The sequence below is a fragment of the Megalops cyprinoides genome, chromosome 1 (assembly GCF_013368585.1).
Source record: "Megalops cyprinoides isolate fMegCyp1 chromosome 1, fMegCyp1.pri, whole genome shotgun sequence".
Lineage (NCBI taxonomy): Eukaryota > Metazoa > Chordata > Actinopteri > Elopiformes > Megalopidae > Megalops > Megalops cyprinoides.
In genome coordinates this window covers 19,356,751-19,369,786 of record NC_050583.1, presented here as the reverse complement: position 1 = coordinate 19,369,786, position 13,036 = coordinate 19,356,751, and the positions used below count along the sequence as shown (strand labels likewise).

Genomic DNA, 13,036 nt, shown 5'->3' with positions numbered 1-13,036 from the left:
TTTACATTGTTCCCAGGCCTGAGACCCCCTGAGAGCAAGCCTAAGGCAAGAGTGGCAACAACGCAAATCGTCCTTTATTCGCACAAAAATCAAAACTGCAAGTGTTAATGCTGAATGGCCAAAGCAACACTAATAGAGAAACCATGCAGCACTTGCAGCGTACAGTTACCACAGTGGAAACTGGATAAGGTTACCCGCAGTGACCAAGTCAAAAAAACTGGATCAAAAGCTGTGCAAGTGTCTGAGGGACTAAGGAGTTACGATGCTAATTTTAAAAGCACAGTCCCTAACAAAACAGAATCATCAGGCAACAGGGAGTAAGGGGAATCAGACAGGAAAGAAAACATTTTTTTTACACCACTGACTGCTGAAGGTGTACTGCTTTTTACATCCTCTTCTCTGAAAAAGCAGATAATCGCATGATCAGGACCACCTGATATTCTGGTAGACACAGTGTTAATAGGTTTTAATGTGGAGTTGGATTTAACAGTACATTCATTTGACAGCAAAATTATAATGTAAGTACTTTATAATTTGCATATAAAAACCCAGGGATGGAAACTGTATCGTATAGGGGTGGTGTGTGCACAATATCCCTAGATTCTTTTTCATTTATTTCATTTTAATTTACATTTAGACACATTGTTTAGTAAGGAAATGGAAACATGAGAAGCAGGATGACATCTGCTTAAAGATGTTCTGCGTGATACAAATCGTTGTGTGTGTGTGTGCGTGTCTATGACAGGTGACTCCACACTAAAACACTGGGTACGCTGCAAGAGAAAGGCGCGACCTTCATTACAACCTTGAATTCGTTCAGATCCTGCACCAACGACTGCCCTAAGAACAGAGGGTGAGAGAGGCGTGCGGACCACAGTTCCCCGCCTCTGCAGTGGGTAAGACTGCCTGCAGTGAGCCGGACGAAAAGGGAGGAGAGCTCTGAGACCAAACACATTTTACTGCTGCTAATCTGCTGTTTATTTCTCTCCACACGTCTCTGTAATAACCCCCGGAGAGGCGTGCCGCCATGGTACACGCTACCCTGCCGCCGGGCAGAGAAACAGCTGCCGCGCGACATCAGCGGTGCCTGTAAAACCCAAGCCTCAGGACACGGGGCTCAGGTCACACCGGGCCTTGTGAGAATTTGGACAGTCCTAAATTCTCTGCTGGGGAGTGTGTTAAACCAATAAGGAAGAACAAGTCAGCTGTCTTTTACCCTACTGTTTATTTCTATTACACCCTAAAAGTAAAGCAGAGGGATGTATATTGAGAAAGAGACAGGGAAACAGATAGAGAGACAATAGCAGACAGAGGGAGAAAGACCGGGAAGACAAAGGGAAACAAGGACAGGGGGGCAGAGAGAGAGAGAGAGTGAGAGAGACAGAAGGGGGAGACGGACAGGTGGGACAGAGTACCTGACACTGATGATGTGGCCCTCCGTCTCCTTCTGCAGGTGCGCCTTGACCACCCAGGCCCCGTGCTCGCGGTAGGTCATCACACGGCTGTGGACACACACAGAGAACACTCACTACTGCAGGCTCCTCGTGTCTTCTAGCCATTAGCAGTCATTGGCAACGAAATGACTTCGGTCATGTGACAGCACCGGCACGACCGAACCTTCAACTGATAAACACAGAGAAAGCCACACAAATACTCCTACATAGCAAGATAGTACCACGGCACCACCATTTACATTTGGTTTGCTTTCATAGTTTGTCACTGGACGAGCACTGCAAATATAAATGATGTCCTTGCAGTTGTGTGCTAATCCTGACACTGGGTGGCGCCCTATGCACATACAGAACAGAACCGTGAGGAAGAAAACCCCAGTAGATATCTTCACATCTCTATGGCAACAGCATTATAGCCCAAATCAGGCACTAAGCAAGCAAAGGCTATGTTTAAATTCTGTCCCTCTGTGCTCCAATCACCACAACATCCAAAAGCAATGTCAGCTTGTAACTGGCCGCTTCCCTATAAATATGGTCCATTACTACGTTCTCAGCGCATATGTTTTTTACAGCCAGGGAAAATGGTGTGTTAATATCATCACGTATCTCACTTGCATTATTCTTTTCCTTGTGTGTTCAAATTTTACAAAATACTCCACACTAAATGTGCCTGTAAAAAAGTGTCTTCAGCCTGGACAGAGCAGTTTAAACAGCTCTGAACCACAGCGCTGGAAGCCTGCTCTGACACTCGCCTATTTTGGGAGAGCACTGGGAAATACTAACGCTCTGAAATCAAACTGCCTGAGGGAACCTTTAAATTAGCATTAGTTAAAGATTTATGTGATGGTTTACAACTTAATTGCACTGTTTTCTCATCAGGGAAGGTAAAAAAAAATGTTTGGTATGATTGTAAATGTTTTGGTGACTAATGGTCCTGCATGCATCAGTGTGGGTGGATAAAAGGCACACAAGCACAACCTCTGCACACATACACAAACAGAAAACAGGAAGACTGGATGGAGCAGAATGTAAAACAGGCTAACACAGTACAGTGTATTATGCACTGTGGAATTATGGGAAGATGCGCTGTACACACATAAGGAAGACTGATGGTGCTGACTTCCATCATTGGCATTATTATCAGAAAGTGATAATAAAGTCCTCAGGTGCCCACTCAATTGCTATATCTTGCTTAGGGTACAATTACTGTGAATGACGACTGATGTCATGATTACTTCGATGGCTTTTGTGTTGTTAGTTCCTGCGAGATACCTTATTGATGATGTGTAATTCCTTGGGCACGTATTATCATTTGTGATGTTTTACACATGTCATGGGAAAGTTATAAGGAGCAAGGAGGTGATGTAATTAATGGAAGCCTGTCAAATCATGAAAACATGTAAAATAACACAAAATGTAACAAAAGCAGACGGCTTGTTTTACTTCAAATACGCAGTGAAAAAAATCACAAAAAATGACTTGAATACGTTCCCATAAGTGAAAATATAAACACATATCAAGATTGTAATCAGGCTCATTGGCACATTGGAAAAACAGCCTTTCAGACAATGTAATGACTGAATTCTTGGCTTTATTAGACAACCATATAATTAAATAATTATAAGGGTGAAAAGGTTTAATCCTGTCATTACAAATGTTGCCGAGTGCCACATTGGTTTACCCAAACAACAAAACCACAGCTGGTTAGCTAACTAATTAGCTGCTATAATATTTAAAGCTTCAGACACAAAACTGCCTTCAAAACTGTGGTTTGTTTCCCGCACGGGAGGGTGGAGCCTTCATGTTCATACTAAACCTGTTCCAAACAGAAAGGAGTCCCTCATGAACACTCATCAAAAAGGCTCAGATGACCTTTTCAATCATTCATGGTTAATTTCAAAATTTTTTTTTAGTTTATTTCCCACATGAACCAATCTTCAAACTACTCTCCAAATGAACCATACTAGGCTCAGTGTCAAAGAATGCTATCATGCGAATATGGCCAGAGTTGGGCTTCACGGCTTACTGAATTAAGTGTGTGTAATTCAGGAGACGTATCCCTAATTAGCCTTGTACTGCCTGTTAAATTTAGAAAGTCTTTCTGAGCTAAAACGGTAGCCCCAAACCGAGAACAGCCCATGTGACATCTCACCACTCGTTGGGGCCCATCCTGCGGTCGTAGACGCGCACGGAGCCGTCTCCCAGGCCAGCGGCGATGAGGGAGCGCTGGGAGTCACAGGACAGACAGGTCACGCAGCTGTCCGCCCCCGTGGGGATATCCTGACGGAGCACATTCAAAAAAAAAAAAAAAAAACAGGGTCAGGGGGTCACTGCAACAGCTTGTAAAAGCTTTCTCTGACTGCCATCCATTATTATTACAGTTTGACTGCCATGCTATAAAACCCCGGTCAGGCTGTTCATTGAAAATGATGTTTTCAGCACTGAATGAACCCCATCAAAATCTCTTGGCCACAATCTTTTTTTGAGCGGTACAACGCTTTCCTCCTAGACAGGATAACGCAATAAGGGCATGTGTCTATTAGGATATACATAATACATGAACTGCAACTGCACAATAAATCACTTCTATTAATGATTAATTGCACCCGTCGCCTGCAACACTGTATCAATAGGAGCACGGTTGTGGCGGGATCCTTGATCTGGCCACTTCTACACAGCGCTCTGTTCCATTGTCCCTCCGGTACAAACCTGAACCTTCATCTCTCGTTCCGTGTCCCAGATTCGGATAACCCTGACGTCCCCCGACGTCATGAGGAGCCCGGTCTCCTGTTCCCAGTCCACCACCATGCCTGCCCCTGCGTGGGGAAAGAGGGGGTCACCGCGTCTGACGCAAACACACGCGCGCACGCACACCGGCAGGGCACAATGCATCACAAAACCTGCGCTCTCCCTGCTCAGGAGCATCGGGATCTCAACAGATGTACAACAGCAGCCGTGATGATACCGGGTGACAGAGTTTCAGCAAACACAAATGTGCACACTCAACCAGCCGTACATGCAATTTGCTTCCACACATCAGGGCTCACACGTTTTTGGAGTGGGTCCCGCTTGTGTCTCTCCGTGTGCTGTGATCTGGAAAATGGCAGTCTCTGTCTGACAATATGTGCTGTGTACGGGATTTTGTGTAAAAAGGGGCAAGTGGTCTAAACCGATCTGGCTGAGTTTTTGTTGTTTCCGCCAAGTTCAATCGTGCAGAAATGCAGGCAGCCCAAAGCTGTGGTAACTGAAGCATTGTGTATTTTTGCAGGAATATGAAGCTGTTTCTGAAAGAAGTGGGGCGTAAATACTTGTATCTGGGCAAATCTTACTGGGTCACAAAGCAAGGCCCATGATTGATGGGGAGGACTCTGATTTGGAAGCTGTCATAGACTACAATGTCACCCCCGGCTCCGAGCCAGGGTCTTTGCTCCACTTCACACCACTACAATAATGACCATAAAAATCACACAGTAATAATGCATGCCCTATAGACCAGGTCCTATTTGCAGGAGACTGCCAAGTCATAAAGCTATGACAACCATACCCAAAGGAGGATGAATGATTCAAACTAGACACGACACCTTGGAAATTGAGACCTAATACAGAAAACAAGGTGTGACACACTGACATCATTTCAAAGAATCAACTGCATCAGTTCCTCCTCCATGACCAAGATGGCATTTGGTATATAAAGCACAACGTCAAGTCCATTTTTGGTGACCATGTGGGTCTAGATTACTGTGTGATGTCACCACACAGAAGGCTCTAGATTCCTGTGTGACATCATTGAACAGGAGGGTCTAAGTTCCTGTGTGACATAACCAGATTGGAGGGTCACTGCTCTTTTGTGAAGTAACAAGAGTGAATGGCCTGGATTCTTGTGTGACATCACCAGTTTGAAGGGTCACTGTTCCCGTGTGACACCACTGAATAGAATGACTTGGATTCCTGTGAGACATCAAACAGGAAGGCAAGTTTCCTGTGTGATGTCACAGATGCATATTCTTCCTGTTTGTAGTATGGTCAGGTGGACATCAGTGCGTATTCCCTGAGTCATGCACTCTACAGTGAGAGGCTGTGCATATAGAGCCAGGACAGTAACGTCACCCACTGTCATAAATTCAGCCACTACACTTTATGGCGCATCATCCAAGCACCAATCTGTTAATGCCTTTTACGCACCTTCCCACATGCCTTTCCTGAGGCCAGACGCTTAAAACGCAACTGCGGAAATGGCACGATTTGAATCCTACCTCTGTGATATTAGTGGTTTCACTATAGGGTTGGCGATTGTGACCAAACCTAGACGAGTGGACGCAATCAAGTTGGGTGCCTTACAGCCACGCCACATCCATCAGCAACACCTGCGCCAAGTGTGTGACAGACACTAGCCCATCTGAAGGGACCCCTTCTGCAATCTGCCACCCTGTATGTGCAATCGCTGTGTGTGTGTGTGTGTGTGTGTGTAACCCTGAGATAAGATAAGAGGATACGAAGTGGAGTTTACTGCTCTCTCTCTTCAAAATCCATACTAGATGATAAGGAAGGAGTTTAATGCAGCTCTCTGGGGGCTGTCAGGGAAGAGAACACTGGGAAATTGAGACCAGAGGGGGAGTCTTGCACGTCATCAGTGAGGTGTGTCAGTAGTAAACCCCAGGCTATTTCCTGTACAGGCACATCTCTGCCTGTGCTTTTATGCTTGACACAGCGGTGGCTTCAAAGTCACAGCATCACCTGTCATGCCTGAGCACGCACTTTAACACACAGAGCCGCATCTAAGAAGTCACAAGTTCTTTTTTCCCCCATTTTCTTCCCCATAACTGCCTGCTATGCTTTACCACAGGTCTGTGACTTTTAATCCAAACAGACTCATTTTAGCATGTTCACTTATGGATGGAGGAAGACTGAGGGACTCCGCCTGCCATCTGCAGCACAGGGCAAACGTCCGGTCTCGGGACGAAGCAGAGAGCCGAGTGCGTAATTCTCCCACACCCCCTCAGGCGGTGGCAGAGTGGCTCTTTTCGAGAAAGCGGCGGTCAAGTGTCGTGGGACACTGTGCCACGCAGAGTGACACAAGGCTGAAGGGGGCGACCGTCCAACGCGGCGAGCGTTCCGTTAACATGTTTCACAACTCAGCAAGGGCCTGCACAAACCGTATGGTCAACACAAATCTGCCACAAATAGACATCTGAGGCGCTATTCGGCGAGGAGGATCTAAATATAGCTCCCCTTGATTCAGGAATGCTCTCTGGGGAGAACGGCCCGCTGTCTATGTGCATCAGTCAGTACGCAAGTGAAAGCATATGTCCCTTTCAGAGACCGTGCTTGATGGAACTGTGGCTGTGAGTGCTCAGTTGCTGATTCAACACCTGGTGAGGGTCATGCCACCCGAGGGAGGAATGAGACAGTGAATATGGGACAGAGTTTGGGTTGGACAACGTACAGAGTTGTCCCTACAGAGACGGAAGGAGAGATCGTCCCTTCTTCAGACCTGGCCGCCCTTCCACGGCTTGCAACAGAGTCCCATCTAAGGACTGCGTGGCAGGCGGACATGAAAATGGCTGGATAGCCAGCCGTAGCTCTAACTGTACAGATGCACCTCCAACAGTCCCTCTCCCCAAGCTGTTTCGATACTACCTTTCCAAACAGCCCTGAACACCATGCCCTTTCTGACCTCAGCCACAATTAAGTTAAAATGACTACTTGTATATGACTACTAGGCTATGCATCCTTTCTCTAATTCACACCTCGCTACAATCCACTCAGATGTCAGGAAATGCAGGGCGAGTTTACATTATATTACATTCATTACATGTTTGCTGTAGTGCAGATACCTCAGTATGGAGGATATAGAAGGTGGATGGTAGGGCGGATGCTCCCACAGCTCCCTGTTGAGTCACGTTCTTATCCCCCAACATCTTTTTCTTCTCGTGGAGAAATCTGGTCTCCCCCATAATGCCTCTGCTGTGATCTGGTGTTAGCCCACGCAGAAATCAATGCTAACAGTGTATAGGTACAGGGGCGGGAGAGAAAGCGCTGCTGTATCTGCGGAATCACGAGCACCATCCCCCTCCCCTCTCCCTTCTCCTCTCTCCTCTCTCCAGGCAGCAATGAGGGAAGCACCTGCCGCCACTTCGGGAGGTCGTACAGTTCCAGCCGGCCCCACTGCCGAATACGGCCTGGAGCCTAACGGCACAGTCGAGCGGCGAATGAGGGCCCTACTGCGGAATGCAGATTTCCAGAGCAGTGGGTTCTGCTGCATGCAGTCCAACATGTCTCATTTAAAATGTCCTTTTGATGGCACGCACCATAACGGTGTGAGTGACAGAGAGGGACTCACAGAGGCTGTGATTGCGTATTCCCCTCACTCGGCCCGGACAGCCTCACGAAGCTAATCTGTGTGTGCTGCAGGAGGAGGGGGGATAGGGGGTTTGGGGGGGGGGGGGGGGGTAGACCGAACTGTCATGCTCCTACATTCTCATTCAACACCATCAGCCCTCTGATGGGCCGCCTTCCACGCTGCAGTTAATTAAAAGAGCGCTGAGCTCATGGCTCCGTTTTTTTTCTTTTTATTTCCCTTTCCTGTAATTATATTTAGTCTGAAAATGTCCAGGACAAACCTGAAAAAATAATGAACACTCCACAGCTACTCTGCACTTCAGAACATGAGACTGAAACAGTGGAGCCATTCACGCTGCCGCGGTGTTGTTTCCGCGAGCTTAAAAGGTTTTATAACTAATCTAATAGTGCGCAGGGGTGGTGTCGGGGTAGATCCGTTTGGAGGATGACGGTGGCGAGAGTGATTTAAGGACAACATGTTACGTGGGCAAGTGCCCCTGTTACCTGGGCTGGGTCCAAACCCACTACCCTGCTTGACTTTATAGGCCTGATCCAGGAGGCTCCTCTCATAATCCTCCATCTCCAGCCAGCTCCCAGAACCACTTTTATGAGACGCCAACTTATCTGGAGCAGGACACACGTACTCCTGCGCCAAGTACAGAGCGAAAGAGGCCAGGGCTGCCCTACTTTTGGAACTTCGTCTGTTCGGTGGAGAGACTACAACCCAGCCCCTGTTCTTAGCCACTAAACAAAAACAAAACTGAGAATAATAGGGGAAAAAACCCTATAGATACATAATAAATAAAAACCGCGGAACATCTTAATTAGGTCTGTACTCCATCTGCATAGACAGGAAGCTTTGCCTGAGATTAGCAGACTGATGTGTGCTCCCACACTGAGCAAATACTAATGATAATTCTGCTGTGTGTAATTAGTTCAGCGCATACAATTCCCTAACAGGCAGAAAATAAACAACGTGGAAGTTTTTCTTTCTTCTCTGACGAAGCCTGCATACTAATGCAGCTGCAGGAGACGCAGAATTACTTTGAAGGGATAATGTGCTGTTTTTTTTTTTTTTTTTTAAAGTGGTGCTTAACCTCGCCCAGTGATCTATCTGATCCCGATACCCAGCAGTCGGCCATAGGAAGCGGCTCTCCACTGCTGCGGCTGTGACAGCCGCACGGGGACTTTTCGAGCGCTACGCCATACGCACTGAATGTGCTTTCTGAAACCTGCGCCTCTGAGATCCTGCTTTTCTTTCTCCGCTGCTTCTCTGGAGACCGCAATAAGACGAATAAAGGCCCCGAAAAAGTTTATTTGGCTGTTTCCTTTCATGTAAAAAGAAATAACTAAACAAAAAAAACAACTAAAAACAAAAACATGGTATGAAAAGGGCTGATTTACTTTATGCAGAAGCTTTAAAATATATATATATGGAAAACAATGCATTTGAATGTGTCTGTTTTCAAATATACGCTCATTTTTGGATATGAAATTCCCCATAATGTTTAGGGTGATGGATTATATGACTCTTCTGCATAAAAGGTGCCCATCTCTGATGCAGTATATGACAGTTTCTGCTTGAAGCCTTCCTACTGCAAACAAGCAACCAGTCATACACTGAGCGGGAACTCAGGACACAAACTCAAAAAAGATCTTTTGGAATGAGGTGTGTGGTGGGCGTGCTCAGGGACTCTGGGCACAGGTGGGGCCCGAGGGGGCGGCTAGAGGGCAGGGCGGGTGGACGCTGATGCAGAGAGAGAGGGCCGAGGGAAAAGGAGGAGCGGAACCAGATGTTACAGCAGACCGATTTGGGTTTTAGTGCATCAGTGACACCACCCAAGAGGGAGGGAAAGGGAAGGGTCAGGAAGGAAGACACAGAGAGAAGACGGAAGCACTCACCTCCCTGCTTACTCCTGTCAAGATAGATTGAGACCCTTCTGGCCAGACCTGCGAGAGGAGGAGCACACAGGGGGATGAGGGGGAGGGGTTTGCCGGGGGGGGAGGCGGGTCAGTACATCAGCCAGAGGACACCACTCTGTTAGCAAGAACCCACACACAAACACGTAACACACACACAGACACACACACACACACACACACACACACACACACACACAGAGCAGGAACAAGGCTGCAGCTTCCCAGCATGACATCTGGCCACGTACTGCCCAGTGCAGTAACTGAGTGTACTGCTCTATCATTCCTGCACTCACAGGCTCAGCTCACAAGTGCTCCGCTGTGACTGCAAGCGGAGTTCTTTTTCTCAAAACTTTGAGAACCCCCCCCCCCCCCCCCCCCCTTTTGGACTTGGTCTTCCAAGTTTACAGGAAGCTTAGACGAGATACAGATGCTGCATTAGTTCAAATGAAATGATTATGCAATGGGAAACAGCGCATCGAGTTCTGCATTTCTCTGGGGTAGACAAACAAACAAATTAACTCAAAAAATAAGCAACATGACAAGAACACTGTCACTTAAAAAAGATTTTTAAACCACAAGCTGAACAAAAAACAACATCTGAGAAGCAGTTACGGGATGCTTGGAAGCAAACTTGGACTGAGGAGGTAAACTGTTAGCAGTCAGGTGCACCGCGGACACCGTTTTGATGCTATGTGTGCAAATGCATATATATGTGGTAATCTGTGAGTGCATGTTATTGAAGTCATACACTCCATCTCAAATACCACACAACCAGGCCTTTTGATACACTGTTGAAATCATCTTGCGGTCGGACGACACCGTCTGACTCGAGACAGTCCTGACTGGTGCTGCCCGTCTCTCTGGCACACCTTCACACGGAGTATTCACCCATCTCTCAGTGATCTCCGGTCTGCACAACCTGGCACTGCCACTCAGGTACGCCACAGTCTCAGCCAACATATTCCAGCAACCTGTTCCTGACAGGGGAACGATATCAGAGGCTTGCCTCAGAGCCTCTTCCGCTCAAAAAGAATTTCACAGGCCCAGCTTACTAATTCAACAAAGCGTCATGGTTTGGGAGAGAGCCGCTTTGACGTCACGGGTGACATTTTCGAGTTAGATTGGCTGGAGAAAACCCATGCACAGATGTGGCTGAGAACTGGGTTACATCCTTTAAAGCTCTGGAGATGAAAGAGTCCTTCCTCCGCGGGGAGCCAAACCAGCCCAGATTGATACCGGGGCAGACGCAGAGCAGACAGTGTGCCAGTGGGCTGTGGATGGTAAGGGCACTACTTGGCTTTGTCGCTCGGGCACATTCAGGGCTGGTGGAATGGGCTCCTCTATGCAGAGAGTCCAGTGCAGTGCCCTCACTGATTTAATTACTAGGGGCTTCTCCCAGCTGCCTGAGTGAAGATCATGTCATGACGAGGTTGTCACTTGTAACAGACGGATGGACGGACGGACAGACACACACACACACACACACACACACACACACACACATACACACACACACCCATGCCGATGCCCACCATTGATTAAAAAAAAAGGGGGGGGGGGGGGGGGCAAAGAGACTCCTGAGACATATGTGTACCTAATAAGTGTTCATCGTTACTGTCATCCCTGCCCCCACCCTTCCCCAATGTCTCAGGAGCCTGCTATGTGTGGAAATTCAAAGAGCTTTCCCAAACATCATGAGCAGCAGTCAGAGAAGAGAGGGGACACTGGCAAGCGAAGAAGAATGAGGAGTTGGGGGAAGGGGGGGGGGGGGGTCTCGGGTGACTGGGCTTGGGTTGGACTCTTTTTGGTGTTGGGGCTGAGGCTCATGCTGCCAGGGGCGGGGGAGGGGGAACTGACCTCGCGTGGTGGGGAGCATGTCTGACAGGCCCTGCCAGGCTGTCACCATCTCAGGGTTCCTCTGATCAGCAAAGTTCTTCCAGATCCGCAGGGCGCCGTCATCTGTGGAGGAGACCGAGGGAGTTGGGTCAACTTTCCCGCCTTTCAGACCTCACTCGCGGCAATTTCACCTTTCTTTTAGGTACAAGCCACCAAAGCTGTCTCTAACGTCACAGCCGCGAGAATTGTGCCTGAGAGAACCCTTGCATCACACAGCTGCCCCTGGGACTTTCTTTAATGAACCGAGGCAGGGAGTTTCAGCCGCTGTTCTTTCACGCCACAGGACTGAGGAACATTACTCTTTTACCAAAAACATTCTTCAATGACAAAGCCGATTCCTGAATATGGAGCCAGCACAAAATGGAGGTCATCATCAAAGAGGCAAAAGTAATGTGCCGGGAGAGGAATGAGAGACGGGGAGAAAAAAGACAGCGTGGGCGAAAGGAGAAAGGAGAGCAGCACCAACCAACAGCACGCTATTTTTTTTCCCCCTCTCCACTCCTCTCGGATCAATTCAACCCAGGGAATGGTGTGAGTGTTAAGTGCTTTGTGAGAGGCCTCCATCCCTTCTGCAGAGAATAGGGGAGGTGAGGGGAGGGGGCATGAGTGGGAGGCCGGGACAACAGAGGGGCCCCAGCGGTGAGGACGGACACGGCCGTGACAGAAGAGCCTCACAGTCCTTTTCCTCCAACCCCAGAGAAATTCTGCTGATTTCCAGGGACAGCTGCAGAGAGCAGTGAGGAGCGACTGTGTGGCCGGCTCTACATGGCTCTCACAGACACTCAGACACTTTCGCCAGTCCGAGGGACTGGGCTCATTCAGACCTGCAACTGCCCCTGCCACTTCCTCTATGTGCTCATATGTCACATTCACTGCACCCTTTCTTGGCAAAAGGGGAGAAGCAGTGATCACTTGTTTCGGTATTTATGCATTTCCGCCTTTTTTCGGAATCACAAACTGTACTGCGTTAAGCCCACCTCTCCGCAAAACCCTATATGCTCGTGCAAGAGTGCTGAAGAAAGATTAATACAGTCCTCCAACATGCATGAGACTTGCAGGTGCCGCACTAGCTGCTAGAGGGTGCCAAAGAGGCAGAGCAAGTGAACCTCGACCAATGAAACCCACACCGCCCCTGCGGGGCGAAGCAAATTGTTTTTCCGCCACTACGGACTCCCAGTCATTATCGGCGAACGACACAGCTCAGACTCAAACCCAGGAGGACTCAGCCTGCACTCGGAATGCGAGCTTTAACTGGCTGAGCCACTTGGGAGCTGTGGCGATAGTCAAATTGCCACGACATGTACGGATAGAAAGGTTGGCTTCCTAGACCCTCCAAAATGCAAAATAGTTCTAAGAAAAGGAGAAAATCAGTGATGCATACAAAAGACAAACCAGGCAAACGCATAAAAGCTTTGGATACAACCCAG

General features: G+C 48.1%; 1 protein-coding gene across 1 annotated transcript in view; it reads right to left on the bottom strand.

The window, feature by feature from the left end:
- The window catches only part of rptor (regulatory associated protein of MTOR, complex 1), a 156,227-nt gene that overhangs the window by 2,472 nt on the left and 140,719 nt on the right, over positions 1-13,036 (bottom strand). The window contains exons 29-32 of the mRNA XM_036525885.1: positions 11,571-11,672; positions 4,161-4,267; positions 3,604-3,731; positions 1,416-1,502 (exon numbers count right to left, since the gene is read on the bottom strand). Of these exons, the coding sequence (XP_036381778.1) occupies positions 1,416-1,502; positions 3,604-3,731; positions 4,161-4,267; positions 11,571-11,672 (424 nt within the window). The remainder of the gene's footprint in view (positions 1-1,415; positions 1,503-3,603; positions 3,732-4,160; positions 4,268-11,570; positions 11,673-13,036) is intronic.